Source organism: Sus scrofa, chromosome 10 (assembly GCF_000003025.6).
Source record: "Sus scrofa isolate TJ Tabasco breed Duroc chromosome 10, Sscrofa11.1, whole genome shotgun sequence".
NCBI classification, from domain to species: domain Eukaryota; kingdom Metazoa; phylum Chordata; class Mammalia; order Artiodactyla; family Suidae; genus Sus; species Sus scrofa.
Genome location: NC_010452.4, coordinates 5750754 through 5773988, shown reverse-complemented (window position 1 = coordinate 5773988; position 23235 = coordinate 5750754). Strand labels below are relative to the sequence as shown.

Genomic DNA, 23235 nt, shown 5'->3' with positions numbered 1-23235 from the left:
GCTCTCTCGTGGCGGTGGCTGTGATGCAGGCCAATGACTACAGCTCCTATTAGACCCCTGGCGTGGGTGCCTCCATATGCTTCGCATGTGGCCCTAAGAAACAAACAAACAAACAAAAAAGCAAACACAAAGAAAAGATGCAACAGCATCATCTTTCTTAAATCTGTCACTAAGTGAGTCAAGTTTCGTGCAATACATGTGTCCCTGGTCAGCAGCGTCCTGGGCACTACCGCACAGTAACACTGCCCACGCTGTCACCCCTGGATAACGCGGTGTAACTGCTGCGCAGCTCCTCCGGAATGCCTCAGCAAAGAAGTGTACACAACATTTAAAGGAACAAAAAGGTGAAATCTAAAAGTTTTGCAATTTAGATCCATAAGCTGGTTAAGTACAAAACAACAATTCTAAAAAAATCTTTTTTCAAATCAGCCTCACATCATATTAAATCATCCTCAAAAAAAAAATCATCCATGCTGTTCAATAAATAATATAAACAATACACAGAACACTCTCAAAACAGCAAAGTATGCACCCAATCTCTACTGAAATGAAAATATAAGGTGGAGGGAGTTCCCGTGGTGGCACAGCAGTAAAGAACAAGACTAGCATCCATGAGGATGCAGGTTCGATCCCCGGCCCTGCTCAGTGGGTTAAGGATCTGGTGTTGCTGTGAGCTGCGGTGCAGGTGGCAGATGCGGCTCAGGTCTGCCGTGACTGTGGCTGTGGCTGGTGGATACAGCTCTGATTCTACCTGTAGCCTGGGAACTTCCATATGCCATGAGCATGACCCTAAAAAGACCAAAAAAAAAGAAAGAAAATACAAAGCGGAGATTATTCACATAAAAGGCTTTTTTACCACACATGGCAAACCTTTCATAAACTGAGATTTTATTAAAAAATACATTTGGGATTCTTAAAAGACATCTGTATGGAGTCCTCCGGTGGCTAGCAGGGGAGGATCCAGCATTGTCGGTGCCGTGGCTCGGGTCCACGCCCTGGCTCGGGACCTTCAGCACACCAAGCGTGCCGTCGAACAAATTTTCCCAAAAATAAAAACAGTACCTACACACTACAGAAGGTATTTCAAGTATTTTTAATCTATTGTGGCTACTTTTCCTTAACTACACCCAATAGTGACAGAAGAGTGACACAGGTTTTGGGTTTTCGGCAATAAATTCAACGGGATCTAGGACACAGCCCAGCCACCCGGTGCTTCTGCATCATCCCCCGTCATTAACACGCTCACTGCACAAAGTGATTCTGAACCAAGACTCCTGCCTTTGCTCCTATTAAAAAAGAGATGCTACGAGTCTGCACCTTTGCTCCTTCCCCGTTGGTATCTCAGAATATGCAGAAATTAGTAAAACCCAAACCCCCTCTGTGTGGAGTGTCAGCCTGACATTTAACCACATCACTCTGCCCACAAGGGTCCTGGTGAGGGCCTCACTCCCAGCCACATCGTGCTTATGGCTTATGGCGAAGGTGTCCTCGTTCTCCCCGCCGATCGAGTACAAAAGGCGCTCATCACAGGCCAAAACGACATCAACAAGCCTGCCTCATCATTGTCCATCATCAACGATTCAGAAGCCGGATATACTGAGCGAGGGGGCCCAACTTCAAGCTACCTCAGTTACATCACAGCTTCAATACGGCCCGTACAGTTTGAACCAAGAGTAACAGCTACCAAATTAGTTATAAAAATAAAAGTCAACTACATTTCATCAGGAGACCTAAAAGTGGGGAAAATATGGAAGAAAAACTTTGATGACTAAAATAAGCAGCTCCTGGAGTTCTCTGCTGGCCCAGCAGGTTACGGAGCCAGCACTGTCACTGCCATGGCGCAGCTTTGATCCCTGGCCCGGGGAGTTCCACGTGCCACAGGCAAAACAGAAAGTAAAATAAACAGCTCTTAAATCCATGAATGTGAAATTATTAAAAACTGCCACCCCAAATAAACAGGACACCGTGAGTAACTATACAATACCTGTAGCACACGGCAAAATGGGCATAGGCAGCTACGATCCAATTGTGATGTCCAGCTACGATGAGCACCTTTCGTGGATCCACCGGAAATCCTGTTGATACCAGACAAAGACGTACTTCATGCTCTAAAGAAGGGGCGGCAACTGGCCAGCAGGCCAAGTCCAGTGCTTGTCCTCTTGCAATAAACAAAGCTTTGGGGCTGCAACACAGCCATGTGCACTTGTTTACACAGTCATGGCTCTCATGCTGCAATGAGAGCTGAGTGGTTCCGCCGAGACCCCGGCCTCACAAAGACCCACCTGCTCACTGTCTGCTACCTTAGGGAAAAGAGTCTGCCAACCTCTGTTCTTAAGATTTAGAGCAAAGAGAAAACCACATAGTTTTTAAAATAAGCATTGTATGTTAAATGAGACTTTTTAAGATATATGTGGTATAGATTAAAAAGAGATAAAGCAAAAACCCTATCTTTAAAAATACTCAATATCATCTAGAACTAAGAACATTCATTTTTATTCACAGCATCTTTGCTTACCCAGCCTAACGGCCTCTTCTGCAGTTCCAGACACGACAGGCTGAGTACCACCTCCTCGAGCTTCACTTTCTGTAAAATTTAGTCCATTCCTTGAATCAGCAGAGGACCTGGTTGTGTTGTTTATTTTACGACTAGGAATACCTAGAAAAGGAGGAGATATGTTTGTTTATAAATTCATCTACCAAAAATTAACAATTTAACATTGTGGCTAAGAAACACGCAAACAAAAAAATGTGAATTTCATCATAGCTGACATCTCTATCTGCCAATACAGCAATTTACAGCAAATACTTGCCATAAAACACAGGATTAAACTGTTTAAAAATAAAACTTTTTCAATACCTTTCTAACAGTTATGTTACCAATAAGAAGTAAGGCTAAGCTTTGCCATATTGCACTGGCTCCGGGTTACCACATCAAGCCCTAACCCATTCGGTCTGTCCCTCTCTTTACATTTCTGGAACGGTTACTAAGTGGTAGGTCCTCTGTACTACTTTAAGCTGCTCTAGGGCTGAGTCGCCCTCTACTTTCAAACATCTCGTACTCGGCAGGGGAGCCCTCTACAAAATGAAATCTTGTTCCGAAGGCCGCTGTTCCAGGTAAAAACCAGCCTCTTCTAACTGCAGCGGGGCGGGGATGAGAGGCAGCCCACCCGCCTCTGCCCTGACACTGACAAAGCTCGGCCAAGCCCCTGGGTCCACAGAGGGGACGGGCCAGCAGTTCTCTAAACACAGGGCTCAGGAAACCTGGCCACGGTCAAGGCCAGCCTGACGGCTGCTTCCGTAAACTGGGTTGTACGAGACACTGTCGCACCCCTTCGCTGTTGGAGAGTGGATGGCAGAGCAGACCCTGTCTTGCTCACCAGCCTGTTTGGTCCTTTACAGGAAAAGGGCGGCTACCCTAGCACACAGGATGACTTGACCTGCGTGAACCTGGATGGTCTCACCACCTCTGGTCGATGTCTAAGCGAGAAGCTCGACACACAGGACGCGGGTTTCCGCACGTCCGCACTTGCACCCGCGTAATGACGAGCACTGAGGAGAGGAAGCCGAGGTACCTGGCGGAGGCAGGTAGCCGTGGAAGAGGACGCTGCCACAGGACGAGCGCTCCAGCTCCTCGCACAGCAGAAGCCTCCGGACTGAAAACAGGGCGAAGCGAACTGGTCAAGAGCAAACAGAAACACGCTACCCCACTTTCATTTTCGCTAGTTCGAGAGGACAAGGAAAGAGAAGGAACATGTTCACGTTACATCCGTTGACACCATCTTTTTACTATGAAAACCCACAGAAAGCAAGCACTCCTAGTCCATCAAAAATTAAAGCTGATATAAAACACATTTCATGGGGGCAAGTCTAGTGCTCCAAGGGTCACATCATAAACATGAAATATTAGAAGAACACATACCTAACGGAGTGATCCCATAAAATTCCGCCTCATGCCTCAGAACACTGATACTCACTCCCCTAGAGAGAAACAAACAATGCCCTCAATCCTCTACCAGCGGCAGCCTGGATCATCACCCCAAGCAGAGCAAACAGTAGTGGGTTCTTTTTCTTGGGGGGGGGCGGTGGGGGACACACCCACGACATGCGGAAGCTCCTCTGGTGCCAGGGACTGAAGCCCTAGCACGCGGCGAGCCGAGCCACGGCAGCACCGGACCCTCGCCCTGCTGAGCCGCCAGGCAAGTCCCAGTGCAAGGTTCTTAAAGTAAACGAGGTCGGAAGGTTTATGTTTTAATTGAAGGCTAAGTGATACAATGCTGTGCTAGTTTCAGGCATACAGCAAAGTGATTCAGTTATACATAAACATACTTTTAAAAATTTTTAAAAATTGATGCCTCAATTGATTTACAATGTTTGTTATGGTCAAGTGCAGAGCAAAGTGATTCAGTTATTCACAGACTTACATATTCTTCTCGGAGTCGTTTCCCTTCCAGGTTATCACAAGATACTGGGGATAGTTCCCTGTGCTACACAGGAGGTCCCTACTGCTTATCTACTACTTTATACTTAGTGCTGTGTACATGCTAAGCCCAACCTCCTAAATTATCCCTCCTCCCCTCCCCCTTTGGAGGTGATAAATTGTCTTCTCTGATTGTGGGTCTATTCTGTTTTGTATATAAGTTCATTTGCATCATTTTTTTAAGATTCCACATACGACATCACATACTTGTCTCCGTGTCTGGCATATTTCACTTAGTGTGCGCATCTCCAAGCCCATCTATACTGCTGAAAATAGCATCATTTCCTTCCTTCTTTTTTATGACAGAGTAATATGCCATTGTGTTTGTGTGTCTGTGTGTGTGTATAAACACATACACCACACTTTCTTTATCTATTCATTAGTTGATGAACATTTAGGTAGTCAAAGGGCTTTAGAACTTATTTTGCCCCTAAGATCCTTAATAATTTGACAAAGTCTAAATTAAACTGCACACCACCAAGAAAGAACTATTTCTTACTAAAAAAACCCATTAGTATATAAATGAATTGGATGACTAAATGAGAGGATAGGACTTTATAGGGTTAGTATAAGTGATTCTTAATAAGTATCTAACAAGGCAAACAAGAGCGAAAACCATTCTTATGGTATTAATTGCTTTTAACTTTTTATCATAATTTGTATTTTAACCTCCCCACTTACCCTGTAAGCTCCCTGCAAGCATGATCTACTTCTGACTTGTGTTTATCTCACACAGTGACTACCACAGTGCCCATATACAATGGTTATGCAATACATACTTGGTGAAGGGACAAATGATACTCTTCTCATCGGAAACCAAAAAATGAAAGATAGAACGTGGGGAGGGGGAGGAGGATCAGTCTTAAGATGGGCTATTGTTATCCAGATAAAGATGCTACAATTAGTAATATGAAAATAAGAGGTAAAAAGAATGAAAGCTTAAGAGTTTAAAATGACTCACTTTAGGTTGTTTCAGTTAGAACCTGTGCTTACTTAAAAATATTGCCTGGGCAAAAAGGGGGGGGCAATCGCTACAGAGCTCATGAAAACCAAAGAGGATGATGAAAGAATACTATGAACAATTTCATACCCACGAATTTTTTATTTATTTATTTTTGGCTCTTTATGGCCACATCTGTGGCATATGGAAGTTTCCAGGCTAGCAGTTGAATCAGAGCTGCAGCTGCCAGCCACAGCAACACAGGATCCAAGCCATGTCTGTGACCTACACCACAGCTCACGGCAACACCGGATCCTTAACCCACTGGGCAAGGGCAGAGATTGAACCCACACCCTCGGGATACTAGTTGCTAAGTCACGGCAGGAACTCCCCGTGCCCACAAATTTGATAACCTAGATGAAATGGACCGATTCCTTAAAAGACACAATCTCCCAAAACTCACACAAGAGAGAAACTATCTTTTTTTTGGTCTTTTGCCTTTTCTAGGGCTACACCCTCAGCATATGAAGGTTCCCAGACTAGGGGTCGAATCGGAGCTGCAGCCGCCGGCCTACACCAGAGCCACAGCAACATGGGATCCGAGCCACGTCTGCGACCTACATCACAGCTCACAGCAATGCCAGATCCTTAACCCACTGAGTGAGGCCAGGGATCGAACCCGCAGCCTCATGGTTCCTAGTCGGATTCGTTAACCACTGAACCACGATGGCAACTCCAAGAGAGAGACTGTCTCAATCTATCTGCATATATTCAAAAAACTCAATCAAGAATAACTTTTCAGAGTTCCCATTGTGGCACAGTGGAAACAAATCCGACTAGTAACCACAAGGTTGTAGGTTTGACCCTGGCCTTGCTCAGTGGGTTAAGGATCCGGCGTTGCAGTGAGCTGTGGTGTAGGTGGCAGAAGCAGCTCAGATCTGGCATTGCTGTGGCTGCGGCACAGGCCAGGAGCTGTAGCTCCAATTGGACCCCTAGCCTGGGAACCTCCATATGCTGCAGGTGTGGCCCTACAAATCAAAGAAAATAAATAAATAAAATAACTTTTCATCACAGCAAGTACCAGGCCCAGGATTCGGGATTCAATGGTAAATGCTTCCAAACATGTAAGAAAGAAATCACACCAATCCTCTCAGTCTCCTTCAGGGGAAAAAGCAGAGAGAGAACACTTCCTGACTCGTCTTATAAGGCTCATTAACTTAATACCAAAACCAGGAAAAGATCACAAGAAAACTACAGACCACGCTCTCCCATGAACACAGACACCAAACAACAAAATACCAGCAAATTAAATACAAAAATGTATAAAAAGGAATATATACCACAACCAAGTGGGCCATTTACCCCATGAATGGAAGGCTATTTCAATAGTGTAAAGTCAAGTAATGTAATCTATCACGTGAACGGACCAAAAGAAAACTCTTGTGATCACATCCAATAGGAGCAAAAAAGCATCTGGAATTATCCAACATCCATTAACGACAAAAGCGCTCAGTAAACCAGGATTAGAGGGGAACTTTCTCATCTTAATAGACTTTAAAAAAAAAACTATAGTTAAGTTTCCTGGTGGCTCAGGAGGTTCAGGATCCAGGGTGTAACTGCTGTGGCAAGATTCAATCCCTGGCCCAGGAACTTTCACATGCTGTGGGCACAGCTCCCCAAAAACTCAAAAAACAAAAGAAAACAACACTATAGGAGTTCCCGTCGTGGCTCAGCGGTTAGCAAACCCGATTAATATCCATGAGGGCACGGGTTTGATCCCTGGCCCCCGCTCTGTGGGTTAAGGATCTGGGACTGCTCTGAGCTGTGGTGTAGGTTGCAGACATGGCTCAAATCTAGCGTTGCTATGGTTCTTGTGTAGTAGGGTGGCAGCTACAGTTCTGATTGGACCCATAGCCTGGCAAACTCCATATGCCATGGGTGCAGCCCCAAAAGACAAAAAGACCAAAAAAACACAAACAAACAAAAAAAAACACTATAGCTAACATCGCATTTTTTTAAATTTTTTTTTCCCTGTCTTTTTAGGGCTATACCTGCAGCATATAGAGGTTCCCTGGCTAGGGGTCGAATCAGAGCTGATGCTGCCAGCCTATGCCACTGCCACAGCAACTCAGGATCCGAACTGCGTCTGCAACCCACACCACAGCGAACAGCAATGCCAGATCCTTAACCCACTGAGCAAGGCCAGGGATCGAACACACATGAATGCTACTTGGGTTCGTTAACTGCTGAGCCATGACAGGAACTCCGCGCTAACATCATGTTTAACGGTGAGAAATTTGAAGCTACCCCACTGACATCCAGTTGTAAGGGAAGAATGGTCCTTCTCACCACTCGTTTTCAACATCACACTACAACTCCTTACTAACATGACAAGGTAAGAAGAGCAAATAAAAGCCATATAGATTGAGAACAAAAATATCAAAGTGATGATCACAGAAGATACAATTATCTCCATAGAAAATCCAAAAGAATGGACCAAAAAAGCCTCCTGGAACTAATAAGTGGTTACAACAAGGTTGCAGAATACAAGGCTAATGTACCAAAGTCAACTGCTTTTCAATATACCAACAGCAGACAAAAGAAACCTTAATTTAAAAACGTAACACTGTTTATAGTAACACCCCCCAAAAAGAAATACTTAGGTATAAAAGCTAACAAGATATAAATAAGATCTATATGAAGAGAACTCCAAAACTCTGATGACTGAAACCAAAGAACTAAAAATAAGAGTTCAAATCAAAGAAGATAAAATAAAGAGATGTTCCTAATTCATGGAAAGCAAGACTCAGTATTATTACGACATCCGTACTTCCCTACTTGATCTTATGCAAGGCAATCCCAATAGAGTCTACTGACTTATTTACCGATATCAACAAACTGATTCTAAAGTTTACATCGAAAAGCAAAGGATCCAGACAGCCAACATGACACTGAAAAAGAAGAACAAAGTTGGAAAACTGCCACTATCCAACTTCAAGATTTAACATAAAGCTAGAAAAATCCAGACAGCATGGTACTAGTGAAGTAGAAAAACAGATCATCGAATAGAACAGAAAGCCCAACTGATATACAACAAAGGAGCAAAGGCAAAACAAAGGAGTTACTAACAGTGCTGGAACTGGACATCCTCATAAAAAAATCAGTTCAGACACAGACCTTAAACCTTTCAAAAACATTACTCAAAATGGATCACATGGAGTTCCCATCATGCCTCAGGAGAAACGAATCCGACTAGGAACCATGAGGTTGCGGGTTCGATCCCTGGCCTCGCTCAGTGGGTTAAGGATCCAGCGTTGCCGTGAGCTGTAGTGTAGGTTGCAGAAGACACGGCTCGGATCTGGCGTTGCTGTGGCTCTGGCGTAGGCTGGCGACTACAGCCCCGATTGGACCCCTAGCCTGGGAACCTCCATATGCCGTGGATGTGGCCCAAGAAAGACAAAAAAAAAAAAAAAAAAAAAAAAAAATGGATCCCAGACCTAAATGTAAAATGCAAAACTAAAAACTCGTAGAAGATAACAGAGGAGAAAACCTAAATGACACTGGGGAGAGGAACAACAATCTATGGGCAGAATAAGGACGAGCTAGACTTCACTGAAATTAAAAGCTTCTGCTTTACGAAAGAAGGTCAAGAAAATGAGAAGACAAGCCACAGAATGTGAGAAAGTATTTGCAAAAGACACATTTGATAAAGGACTGTATCCAAAATATTTACAAAGAACTCTTAAAACTCAACAATAAGGAAACAAATTTGATTAAAAAATGGGCCCAAGACCTTAACCAAAGAAGATATACATGTGACAAATAACACATGAAACGGTACTCCATGTTATGTATCGTTAAACAAATGCAAATTCAAACAATGAGTTACTACTACACATCAGTTTTTACAGCCAAAATCCAGAATCCTAACACCAACTGCTGACAAGGATGTGGATCAGCAGGAACTGGCACTGCTGGTGGGAAAGCAAAACGACGCAGCCACTGTGAAAGACAGTCTGCAGGGTTCCTCTCGAACTAAACACACTCTCAGCACACAATCCAGCAACTGCACTCCTTGGGATTTACTCAAAAGAGTAGAAAACTTATCTCCGCACAAAAGCCCACACATGGGCAATCAGAGCAGCGTTACTCATAATGGCCAAAACTTGGAAGCAACCAAAATATCCTTTTCAGCAGGTGAGTGGAAAAATAAACGGCAATATCCAGATAGTGGAATGTTATCAGCACTAAAAAGAAATGGCACGAGTAGACACGGAGGAAACTTAAGCGTCTACTGCTAAGTGAAAGAAGCCAGCCGCAGAAGACGACACCCCATGTGACTCCAGCAATGGCATTCTGGAAAAGGGCAAATCACGGAAATAAAAAAAGACCAACGGTCTCGGGGGCAAGAGAACCACAGGCAGGGCAGAGGACTCTTAGGGCAGTGATGATGCTTTTACAATGTTATAACGATGGAAACGTATCACTACACATTTGTGCTAACCCATAAAAATGTATCCCTCCAAGTGAACCCAGCGAAACTACAGACTCTGGGTGACAGGATGTCAACGTAGGTTCATCAGTTGTTTGCGGGGGGCGGGGAGGGCCTCATCCTGGTAATGACGTTAATAACGGAGGAGGTGCTGATAACGGGGTAGGGGCATAAGGGAGATCGCTGCCTTCTTCTCAAATTACTTTTCTAAAACTACTCTTGAAAACCAGGAAGAAAAAAAAAATTCCCTGGGCCTAATAAATACATGTAATTGTGATTTTAAACTGCATTTATTTGTGAAATTGGTTGTAATTAGTTTAACAGAAGAACAGTTAAAACTTTCTTATTTCAAAACCATCTGTGTCAATAGCACAGCAGCACTGGCTAATTACGAGGTGGCTCAGGACACAAATACGCGCCCCGGGGAGGACAGACAAATCTGGTAATGATGACACAGTGTGATGGGGGCAATTAAAAAAAAAAGGAGGAGTTCCCTTCCTGGCGCAGGGGGAACGAATCTGACTAGGTACCATGAGGCTGCGGGTTCAAACCCAGGCCTCGATGAGTGGGTTAAAGATCCGGCATTGCCATGCGCTGTGGTGTGGGTCGCAGACGCGCTCGGATCCCAAGTTGCTGTGGCTGTGGCGTAGGCTGGCGGTTACAGCTCCAATTCAACCCCTAGCCTGGGAACCTCCATATGCCGTGGGTGTGGCCCTAAAAACAAAAGACAAAAAAAGGAGAAAACAATTCTCCTAATTCCTCCTCCCTTCTCTAGGAAAGTACTACCTTTAAGAGCATCTAAGTTTGCTAGGCTTTCTTACGTGAAATAAAGAAGCGAGTTGTAAGAAAAGTAGTGAAGACAGATACATAAACTGCTTCTGCCTTTTAGGGGTGATTTAATCATGGATGAGTCACAAGGACTCTGACTAATACCTTTAGGTTCCTTTAATCAAACGCTAAAAATAATTCTAGTCCAGATGTAAGTAGTAATATGCTTCCCACCTCCACCCCAGGCCAAAAAAATAGACAAATGAAAAGCCCCGAGAAACTCTTTATTACTTCAATAAACATCTATTGCGCAGGCAGCTACTACACATGATGTTTTGACAACACTGAGGATACACAGGGAACAAACCAGACCAAAAACCTCTGCCTTCGGGGAACTCATATTGTAGTGAATATAAGCCAAAAGTTACATTCTAAAGAAGCAGACTGAAGCTTACAGCAGCTTAAAGAAACAATCAGAATTTTAAAAGCTGTACCTAAGAAAGAACACAAGCATAGTAAAAAATCATTAGGAATATATGAAGTAAAGGAATAATAAAACACAAATTACAGTCTAATTCCTCATAGGAATCTAGACTATGGCCAAGTTAAGAAACAGTTTAAACGTTATTCACTTGCCCAAACAAAAACATGTGCTGCTATGTGCCAAGCAGCATGCCTGATCCTGCAGATTCACAGTGAACGGGCTTGCCCCTTTAGAACGCAAAGTCTGCTCCCGTCGTGGCGCAGTGGTTAACAAATCCGACTAGGAACCATGAGGTTGCGGGTTCAGTCCCTGCCCTTGCTCAGTGGGTTGACGATCCGGTGTTGCCGTGAGCTGTGGTGTAGGTTGCAGATGAGGCTCGTATCCCGCGTTGCTGTGGCTCTGGCGTAGGCTGGTGGCTACAGCTCTGATTGGACCCCTAGCCTGGGAAACTCCATATGCCTCGGGAGTGGCCCAAGAAATAGCAAAAAGACAAAAAAAAAAAAAAAAAGAACGCAAAGTCTAACAGAAGACAGACTCCTGGAGTGGTGGCAGGACAGGAAACCACAAATACCTGTAGCAGGTACACACGACAAAGATGACCAAAGTGATCAGGTGTAAGCTGCGAGCAGAAAGGGTTAAAAGTGTTGCAAGAAGAAACTGATCAGGGGTAGAGAGCCTTAAGAAACAACATCAAATGCAAATCCTTAGCCATTAATCCAATAACGTATTAAATAAAAGTTTTAAGCAGAGTTATAACCAGATTAGATTTATAGTTTCAGAAAATAACTTGGGCTACAGTGTGAAAAATGAACTCAAAGGATACAAGAATGAAGGCAGGGAAAAGAGTTAGGAAGCTGTTAGAGGAATCCAGAGGAAGAGAGCACGGTGGCCTATATTAAGCAAAAATAATCTTGAGGGGGTAAAAAGAAAAAAATACTTTCTTTCATAAAATACATCCCAAACCATACCTATCGAAAAAAATTTACTTTAAAAATATACACTTCTTACCTTAAGTCTAGCTCTTTCGTCCGAAGAAAATTTAAAATGGGTGCAAATGCTGCTGGATCTCTATCAATAAATATCTGTAAATAAAAAATTTTATCAAATTTATTTTCAAATTAATAATTCAACTTATAACTTTAATATCTGTAATACTAACTTAGGGAACAAATACTGAATTATTTATACTCTATTTCCTTGATTCCACTCTTTAATTGTAATGTTTCTAAAACTGAAATGCAGTCATAACAATGCATTTATGTAGGGCCAGTGGTGTCTTTTCCTCCCCCTGAAAAGCTATTATTAGATTCATAATGTTTTAATATGCAGGAAAAATGGTATCAAGTAAGTCAGTTTTCTCTTTTCATTTCATTTTCTAATTCACTTCATTTAGTGAAAGGGATACTGAAGGGAAGATTTCTATCTGAAACATTCTAGAATTCAATGAATCCTCTGAGAACATTATGGATGAATATTACTTCGTTATTATCATCCGATCACTAATTATTGGTGATAGTGATTTTGACTTACATAATCTGTGATTCATAAGCGAAGCATTAAAACAACAATATTCTTTATAATACAGCAGGGACACTCAAGGGAAGTAAACCTGCACACTGCTATCCAAACTGGCAAACAGTGTTAGTCTCACAACACGTGTATACACAGCATCTCCATCTCCTCACGGGGTAGGGGTGGGGTGGAGGGTGGCGACCACAGCAAGATTTTTAAAATACATACAACACCAAAGAATACACACAAGGGAAAATAAAATGCTTAAAAAACATGAAATACATAATTAGTGACTTTTAACAGGAATGTATGCCAACACTATTTTGAACCAATTACAAAAGCTCTACCCATAACATCGAACACCTTTTAAAGCTTCTAAGTCAATCACACAGCAGAACGGGAGCAAATACTAAAGCTCCTTAGCTATGAGCAATTATTATATACAATGAATGAGGTTCTTCTGGCTTCATAAATTCCTGCTTTTGTTTTTTTATTAGAATCAATCGGAAGTTGAGAAACACCCCAGATTTGTGGAGATGGTGTTACTGCTGTCCTTTTTAAATCTCACAGGGACATGGTTGGTTGTGTTGCTTTATTTCATCTGCAAATCTGACACCTTTCATCTGCAAAAATAAGCACCTCTGGTCAGCGTTTGTTGCCTCCAAACTGAAAGCCTTATTTGCTTTTGTGAGCCCAACACTTTTACTTTACAGGCTGTTGTGTGCATTATAGATGCTTTTAAATGTACAAACCAATTTTCTTGTGCAGAAATTTCAAGTTCTTTACCCCTCACTCCACCACTGCTGCACAGTCCAGAAGGTTGTCTCCAAAATAAGAAATCGTAGGACTTTACTAATTTGTAACAGCTTACCATTCGAATTCAACACCAAAACAGTTTAGTAGTTATATTCATCTATTTACAGCTAAAGTTTCAATTACGGATTAAAAGAAGTATTATTTCCTCCTTTGACAATTTAAGTTCCTACCTTAAAATCTAATCATGAACACTTAAAACTGCTACATGCGGTACTGTCAATAATTTCAGGAACTTTATTCCTACGAAATTAAAAGTTTTAAGTACATATACTAGCTCACTTCATTTACTAGTTATTTAAAGAGTAGTTTTTCTACCTTCTTAGGGTCACTGAATAATAAAGATCAAACGTTATCAGCATTATTTGATCTAATTTAGAAATATACACCAACATTATCATACTCACAGCACCAGTTTCATCCCGAAGTGTTGAAATTCTTCCACTCAGCAAACTAGAAGTCATTAAGATAAAAGTTAGTTCTTAAAATCTGCATATGAATAAAATGCCTTAATTCTTTCAAATACCAAAGATCAATACAAACGAATCATCCTATTTCCAAAGTAAAATAACAATTTAAAAATTCTACTTTAAGAGTTAAGATTTTTATTCAATAAATTAAAAAATTTAACTGACAAGGAAAATTTTTAGTAAATAATTAATGGCTTAAAAAAAAAACTAAAGAATTATATGAAATACCTGGAAAAAAAAGAATCTGGAATCCACATAAGCGTTTGTCTTGAGGTACTAAATCTGCAATTTAGAAATATTTGGTATAAAGTGAGGACATGATTTGAAATTTGACTGTTAGTTAACTTGCTTTAATACACGAATTTACAAGTTGTTCCATGGCTATAGCTCTGTCAATTATACTCACATTCAAAATTTTTTAATTTTGTTACTTTCAGTTCAGAGTTAAGATGATTCCAAGAGCTCTCAACAAAATCAAATAATTTATTCACTTACACACAAAGCTTCCTAAAACATCATTTTCTAGCATGCCAAACTGCTGAATGACCCACAGCTAGCCCACCACGCCAAGTCTCAACTTTCCAACACAACATGTAAAACTTATCCCCAGATCATGTTTCATCTCTCCAACCTTCTCTTTAACGGCTTTTCCAAATACTCTACCCTATGTTATCTTTTTGAGCTCATATTAATCCCATTGTACATAATGCATTTAATTCTTTGTATGGAGTCTTGGGCTATTTGCAACTGCTGCATTCATTCATTCAAAAATTACCCAGTGAACTGTTTTGAGAATAAGCATCATTTGATCAAGTCTGCTTAGTATCACCAATTTTTTTTTTTTTTTTTTTTTTTGTCTTTTTTTAAGGGCCGCTCTCAAAGCATATGGAGGTTCCCAGGCTAGGGGTCTAATCAGAGCTACAGCTGCCAGCCTACGCCACAGCTCACAGCAACACCGGATCCTTAACTCAGTGAGCGAGGCCAGGGATCGAACCCACAACCTCATGGTTCCTAGTCAGATTCGTTTCCACTGCACCACGACGCGAACTCCCCAGTATTCCCAACTTTGAGGGGACAATTTATCAAAGTCTAGTGTAACTGACCACGACAAAACAATCAACAACTGATATGAACTGGCATGAGAAAGAGCACCATATAGGGCTCACCCAGGCCAGTACTTGATGTCTAAGGCTCAGACTTCAAGTCCCCGCGAAAGGAGCTGAAATCCCAAAGCCTCTGGCCATGGCTCACTGTAATGCCCCTTCTCCCACCTGGACCAGCCTTGCTGCTCACTCCCTGCAGGAGGAGGAATGCCACCTATTCCTTACCTGGCCACCGCATAACCTGCTCCCCATGCAAATACGGTCTCCTCCCCAAGACCAATCAGACCAAACTAGGTCTCCACGCAGGTCTGCGCTGTGGGGTATAAAGACTACTGCGGAGGGAGTGGGGCCCCTCTTTTTAACCTGCGCACAGGTGAGTCCTCTCTCTCCCTCTTGGAAAACGTACTCTGGCTTTAATGAATTTGTAACACGTCTGCCTTTCCAATGCTTTGCTACAGCTGGACAGGGACAGAGGAAACTATCAGTCACACTGCACTGTGGATCCCACCACCACCACCACGTGTCCTCACACAGAGGACAGCCCACCACACGTTCCCTCCACAGTCAGCTTCTAGCATTACATGACTTTTTTTTTTGTGTGTCGTCTTTTTAGGGCTGCTCCCAGGGCATACAGAGGCTCCCAGGCTAGGAGTCGAATCAGAGCTACAGCTGCCAGCCACGGCCATGCCAGATCTGAGTGGCATCTGCAGCCTACACCATAGCTCACGGCAGCAGCACCAGATCCTTAACCCACTGAGCGAGGCCAGGGATTGAACCCACAACCTCATGGTTCCTAGTCTGATTTGCTTCCCCTGAGCCATGACAGGAACTCGACATGACTGTTTTAAAGACTCTCCTGTGCCCATTAATCAGGCCAAGAAAAGAGCCAAACACTTTACTCAAGAAAATATGGCAAATTTTCCCAAGCGTATTTCCAAACAGAATCTTAACAATGAGAAGTAGAATACAGCCAGTTAGAGGAAACGGACTTGGCTGAATAAGTAGAAGCAAACCCAGTAAATGGTAAATTGAAAGACCCAAGGACCCACTGCAAAAATCACTGTGTTTTGGAGGCAATCAAATAAATTCCAAATAAGGACTGCTTCTGACTTCTGACCTTTCATGTTCACTGCTTACTCAGCAAGTTATCTGACAAACAACTCAAATTTTGTGTTACTTAGAAAATTACACATGTCTGCTTAAAGTCTTACTAGCAATTTCAATTAAACCAGCAGTTCACACTGAGGTAAGTAATCTGGAATTTCTGAACAAAGAGATTTGGACGCTCATGCCCATTAGATTTTTTGAGTTTGTTTTGTTTTGTTTTGTTTTCCCCAAAGGGAAGATAAGAGGGGGGAAAAAAATCCCACAGAATTCTCAAACTAGTTCCAAATATGACTTCATGAAAACTACAACACTTAAAATTGCATATGACTAGAGTTCCCTGGTGGCCGAGGTTAAGGATCTGGCGCTGTCACAGCTGCGTCTCAGGTTCAATCCTAGCCCAGAAACTTCCACATGTCACAGGACTGACTCCAAAAAAATTTTTTTTTAAAGTAAAATAAAATCACATATGACAAGCGGAATTCTCTGAAGTATATATGAAGAACCTTTTCTATGTTTTATCTCATACCCAGTATGTCAAGAAGAGGATCACGGTAAAAACATCCTCATTTATACCCCACGACACCTGCCTCCTACTAAATTCACGTGGAAGCCATCCAGTTAAAAGTATTCATTCTGCAAAGCTGACACTACTGATAGGTAATGCCGCTAACCCTTGCTTTTTCCCTTTACTGCTTCAAATGTGTTTATCAATCCTGGAAGACTGGTGCTATTACTGTCATTACACATTTTAGGAAACTAAGCACTAAAAAAATAACTTGCCCAAGGTGGCTGCGCTCGTCTCCCACCAGCTGGTGCCAGACTTTTCTCATGAGGCCTCAAATCATACTCATTCATACCAGAATTAAGCACAAACTGAGCCATACTGGTTTTCTTTCAATAGGGCTTTTTTGGTAAATACTAACAACAATCTTAAATAAAACCTCATCTTCTCTGCTTTCTGAATCATCCATGGAGTGTTAAATAAATTATAAAAATTGGTCATTTCCGTAATCCCTTTGAAGATATCCATTTTCCTATCCTCTCTTGGGGGAGAAAAAAAGAACTACTACCTCCATCATGTGCTTCTCTGGTCCCAAGAAAACTCTCCTTTTGCGTGGCCCTCTATCATACACAGCTGACGTCAATTCTATGCCACAGGTGGTTCTCCCAGTGGCAATTCCTCAATTTCAACGACAATCACAGCAGAATTTTTTTCTTTTACAACAGTTTCAGTGACTGCATTAACCTGTCTTATACAAGATAGAGATGGCTTCTAGATCCCTTCTAACTCTACAATGCAGCAAGAGCCTGTGATCCAAAGTAATTCAAACATTACAGAACATGTGGAGTTGGATGTTAAATTTTCTATAGGCCATGTCACTACTTATTTTATAAATGTACCTTAGCAAGTCTGAAGCTTGTGTTTTTTTAACTTTCTCAATCCTATATAACAACTCTCATCTCTTCTCTCAATTGTTCCATCTAATAATACATTTATCTTAGGTTGCATTATTTTTAGTGTCACTTATTAAAAACTGAGAAAGTCAAATTTCATAAATAATGAAACAAAATAAAACATTCCAGCTCCAAGACAACTGTCTAAAACAATTTAAAATTTTAAACTGGGGGAGCTCCCATCCTAGCACAGCGGTAACAAATCTGACTAGGAACCATGAGGTTACAGGTTCAATCCCTGGCCTCTCTCAGTGGGTTAAGGAGCCGGCATTGCCGTGAGCTGTGGTGTAGGTTGCAGAAGGGGCTCGGATCTGGCGTTGCTATGGCTCTGGCTTAGGCCAACAGCAACAGCTCCTATTAGACCCCTAGCCTGGGAACCTCCATATGCCGTGAGAGTGGCCCTTTAAAAAAAAAAAGAGAGAGAGAGAGAGAGAGATAAACTGGGAGTTCCACTTGTGGCTCAGCTGGTTAAGGACCCAACATTGTCTCTGATGATGCAGGTGTGACCCCTGGCCTCCATCAGTGGGTTAAGAATCCAGAGCTGCCACAAGCCGCTTCGCAGGTAGCAGATACAGCTCCAATCTGGTGTTGCCCTGGCTGAAGGGATAGGCCTCAGCTGCAGCTCAGATTGACTCCTGGCCTGGGAACTTCCATATGGTGCAGGTGTGGCCGTGGGGGAAGGGAGATTTTAACTGAATTATACACTCATTAACAAGAATTCATTCATTCTTCAGCCATTCACTTTCAACACAGCAAAGAACGAGACTGTTCAATTTTAGAATTAAATTACAATGTGCTTTATCACATCTGAAGAGAAACATAGTAAGAATAATCAATACCACTTAGAAACTAAGGCAGGGATTTTAAATGACTATAGTGCTAGTCTGAGCAAGGCCCGCTCCTGCCGGGTATTTCATATCTGCCTCCATACAATACCAACTTGCAACATTTTCACACGATTTTGGGAATCTACCCTTTTCCTACATCAGGAGATACCAATCTTCATGAAACGGGAGGAGAAGCAGCAGTAATGCTGTAAATTCTTTAGTAAAGGTTTGCTTTGGGCGTTGAGGGGAAAAAAAAGAGTGAGCAGAGCAAGAATGAAGAACCGCTGTTTGCTGTGCCCAACTGTCCCGCACGCTTAAAAAAACACTAAACATTTACAACTACAACGCTACGCATTTTCATCACTATGATTCACAGTGCTGCTCTGTCGCATTTCTAAAAACAGTAAAAAGTCGCAGAGGTTGGAAACCTTTCATCTTCTCAAGCAGAGCAAAATACACTGCGTCCCAGGGCGCTTTACAATTTGTCTCCTATCTACCCTGACAACACCCCTTCCAGAAACAGAGCTGGCAAACTCCCACTTCCGAGACGAATGACTCACACACCATAGCAAATCCACAAAAAAAAAAAAAAATATGGTGCTTTTTTTCCCCCAACCAGCTTTGAAAAGACAGCGGAAGGCCAGGGAGAGATCTGAGAAGAGCTATTGGTCTCTTTGATGAGGACGGCGCACGCGGCGCCACTATGCAAAGCTTGCCAGGACCAACACTTCCACCTGCAGTGTCTGGACGCGCTGCCCTCAAAGTTGGGCAGATCCATCAGAACCATGCACCCGGGCCTTCTGGAAATAAATAACGCACTGCACATCTACTGCGCTCCCGCCACCGAAATTCTTGGAGAAACCAAACAGCCCTTAACGAGGCGTGGCGAGAACACGGTCCCGACTCTCTCGCGCCCGAGCAAATGGAGAAAGGGAGGCAGGTCCATCCGCGACAGCAAACCCCAAGGCCGGGCACGGGCAAAATAAATTCCTCAGGTGCAGCCCAGGGGCAGGTACGGAAGGCTACAGGATGTCCCTTGGGCCAGGTCCCCAGACGGGGGAGGGAAGGCGCTCGGCCCACTAGGAAGGCGGCAGCGCGGCCTGGCGCCCGGCTCTGGGGGAGCCCGGCCCGCTCGGCTCCCACGCCCGCCCGCGCCCCTGCGCGCCCGGGGCCCGCCCGCGCCTCCGCGCCCCGAGCCCTGCCCCCCGGCTCACCTGGTCCCCCCCACGTTCAGCTGCACGATCTCGCCGCTGCCGGCCGCCGCCGCGGCGAAGCTGCCGCAGTGCCCTCCCGCCATCTCCGGCGGCTCCGGCGGCGCCCGCCGCCCTCCTTCCCCGGCCGGGGCCGCCGAGCCCGCGGTGGGAGCCCGAGGCGGCGGCGGCGGCAGGGCCAGCGGGGCGGCGGCGGCGGCGGCCGGAGGGCGGGCGGCGCGCGGAACCTCCCCCACGCTCCCGGCGGCCGGGCGGCGCTTCGGGGCGTCCGCCTCTGCGCCCTCGGCTCCGGCGGCGCGGGACGGCGGCCGGGCCTCCACGTCTCGGGGCCTCCAGGCCGCCGCGCCGGGGCCTGCGCTCTGCGCTCGGCTGCCCCCGTCGCCGCCACCGCCACGGCGGCCGCCGCAGCCGCAGGCTCCGCGGGAGGAGGGGTCGCCGCGCGGGACAAACTAGCGCCGCGCTCGGCCCTTCGCCGCCGCGGGGGCGGAGCCGGGGGAGGGGGGAGGAAGGAGGGCGGGGCGGAGCTTCCCAGGCCGGAGGCGGGCGGGGGCGCGCGCAGGGCGGGGCTCCGTCCAGGTCCGCCGCCGGGCGGGGGCTCCCGGCCTTCCTCCTCCGCTGCCTGCAGCCCCAGCCCCTCGCCTGGGTACTTTCCGGAGTTTCCAGCACCCGGAGCCGGATTTCCCAGAAGGAAGGCGAGTCTGCGCCAACTGTCCCAAGCATCTTTGTTGAGTCCCTTCTCCACGTGGATTTGGGAGGTGAAAGGACAATCTCTTCGAGTAGTGGAAGTTGTGCCTGACGGCTTGCATCACTGTTTATGGTGGAAATGCATTGGAAATTGGGGGATTTTTAAACCTTGTATGCTGACCTCTGCAAACCCCTTCACCTTCTCCTCGTCACTCTCATCCCTACTCTCCCCAGCAGTTCGATTTTGTTAAGCAGGGGAGGAACTAAAAAGACCAGAACAAGCGAAACAAAAACCCTGGGCTGTGTGGGGCCGCACTGATTCTGGACCATAGAAAGTGCTCAACTAATGTAACACACACAAATACAACGTTTAAGATGGATTTATTATTGCTTTGCACAGTATATATTGGAATTTGAAATCGGAAGTGGCTACTGAAATATATTTTAACTGGTAATACTATAATACCTTGTGAAATAAAATTCATATTTTATGACAAGAAAAATTTAAACTAAAATCTTTCTTTACCCTTTTGGGCCTCCTCCCTACCGTTTAGTGTGTGTTGTTCATTTGCATTCACCTGACCCCCTCAGAAGGTAACATTCCTTCTTAAGCTCATCAAAGGTCACAACTCTGGACTTCCCGTCATGACTCAGTGATAATGAACCCGACTAGTATCCATGAGGATTCAGGTTCGATCCCTGGCTTTGCTCTGTGGGTTAAGGATCCGGTGTTGCCATGAGCTGTGGTGTCGTTTGCATTGAGTCTGCATCGCTGTGGCTGTGGTGTAGGCCTGCCCCTACAGCAGCGACTGGGCCCCTAGCCTGGGAACTTCCATATGCTGCAGGTGCAGTCCTAAAAATAAAAAATAAATAAATAAAAATTAAAAAGTCACAACTCCTCAGGAGGTAACCTTACTTAATTTTGGAGCTGCATAGACCCATGACCCACTCACTTTGTACATGAAGATCTGGTTAGATCTGGTTGTGTAAACTCCCAACAATGCGTTACTTAATGTGCAGCCCTCTGTCTCAAAAGCTTGTACAGTTGTGCTATTCCTGGGTGGCTGGGGGGTGAGAGCGCTGAACCCTGACCCCTAGACCTCAAGGGCAAGCAGCCTTAATGGAGGTCCCCAGTCCTTCTGCCTTTGGAGAAAAAATACGGCAACGTGACAGAGTAGTGAGGTAAAAAAGTGTTTATTAAGAGAGAAAAGAGAGAAGCTGCATGTGGGGAAAGCAATGGTGAGCTGGGTTTGGGGAGGAGGGGAGGAGGCACACAGGGCAAGAGAGAGCCACGTGGTAGAGGCGGTTTATATCACTGGTATGGGGGCAGTCCTTCCGGCTTCCTCTAGCAATCACCTGGCTCTGTCTGGCCTTGTGGCCTGACGCTGGGCCCTCCCTGTGGGCAGGTGCATCTTTTAGCCAAGATGGATTCTAGTGCAAGGATTTCTGGGAAGATGGCAGGAAGTACTATGGGCTGGTGCCCCCTCCCTTCTCTGGCCCCTGAGAAACCTTTCTGTACATGTGTAGTTCAGGGGGTCACTGTGATCTCAAGAATGAGAAATATGTGGCCTCATTATCCTTTATCAAGCAGCTCTCAGCTCCTCCTTGCTCCTGCCATAATCTTTATCTTGAAGTACCTATCTGCAGGAGACAGATTCCGGGCTTAGCCTGGGACCCATCTATCACCTGCCTCGGTGCTTTGATTTCTACAGGGCAGAACAGTTCTTGAAGCTTTCTGAGGCCGTTCCTAAGTTATAATTTTCAATTTAGCACTAATAAAATTTTTCATTTCTTTTTCCTTCCTTCTTTCTTTCCTTCTTTCATCTTTGGAGATTTCATAAATTCTGTTCATTTAAATGTTTTCCCCTTTTCAGGGCTGCACCTGCAGCATATGAAAGTTCCCAAGCTAGGGGTCGAATCAGAGCTGCAGCTGCAGTCCTACACCACAGCCCCAGCAACGCCAGATCCTTAACCCACTGAGTGAGGCCAGGGATCGAACCCACGTCCTCATGGATACTAGTCGGGTTTGTTAACCGCTGAGCCATGATGGAAACTCCAACAACGTGGAGTTCTAATGAATCCTTGTAAATAAAAAATTAATAATAATTATTTGTGACAAGGCTTCTTATCCTTCCCGAAATAAATGAAACCATATTCATCTCAGTGGACAGTGATCATTAACTATTAGCAAGGTGTCTTTTCATGAGAGAGTGGAGCTCTCACCATTTTATAAACAAAATGGCCATAGGCTTCTCGATGTGTCCAGATTAATGTGAGATCTGAAGGGACTTCTTACTCATAAAACTCAAGGTTAAGATACGATTTACTTCTTTTTTTTTTTTTTTTTTTTTTTTTTTTTGCCATTTCTTGGGCCACTCTCAGGCATATGGAGGTTCCCAGGCTAGGGGTCGAATCGGAGCTGTAGCCACCGGCCTACACCACAGCCACAGCAATGCAGGATCCCAAGCCACATCTGTGACCTACACCACAGCTCACGGCAACGCCGGATCCTCCACCCACTGAGCAAGGCCAGGAATCGAACCCGCAACCTCATGGTTCCTAGTTGGATTCGTTACCCACTGTGCCACGATGGGAGCTCCAAGATGTGATTTACTTCTTAAGAATAAATTAGAACTTACTAACAAAAATGAACAGCTGAATGAGAAAAAGTATTTGTGATATCTATCAGACGAATGATTAAAAATCCACTGCACATGATTGGACGTATATTGTTTTACAAGACAACTGAGGAGACAAAAAGTGAAAATATGGGAAGTATATCATTCTAAGGGATGGAAGGATAAGGAATAAAAACACTCAAAGACTTTCCAAACAACAGAAAATGATGTAATTTGTTGTTGTTGTTGTTGTTGCTATTTCTTGGGCCGCTTC

General features: G+C 44.3%; 1 protein-coding gene across 1 annotated transcript in view; it reads right to left on the bottom strand.

Annotated features, from left to right (window-relative positions):
- KCTD3 (potassium channel tetramerization domain containing 3) overlaps positions 1 to 19809 on the bottom strand; it is a 60947-nt gene extending 41138 nt beyond the window's left edge. The window contains exons 1-8 of the mRNA XM_005667916.3: positions 19663 to 19809; positions 14185 to 14238; positions 13894 to 13939; positions 12170 to 12243; positions 3920 to 3978; positions 3573 to 3653; positions 2516 to 2656; positions 1985 to 2075 (exon numbers count right to left, since the gene is read on the bottom strand). Of these exons, the coding sequence (XP_005667973.3) occupies positions 1985 to 2075; positions 2516 to 2656; positions 3573 to 3653; positions 3920 to 3978; positions 12170 to 12243; positions 13894 to 13939; positions 14185 to 14238; positions 19663 to 19745 (629 nt within the window). The 5' untranslated portion in view covers positions 19746 to 19809. The remainder of the gene's footprint in view (positions 1 to 1984; positions 2076 to 2515; positions 2657 to 3572; positions 3654 to 3919; positions 3979 to 12169; positions 12244 to 13893; positions 13940 to 14184; positions 14239 to 19662) is intronic.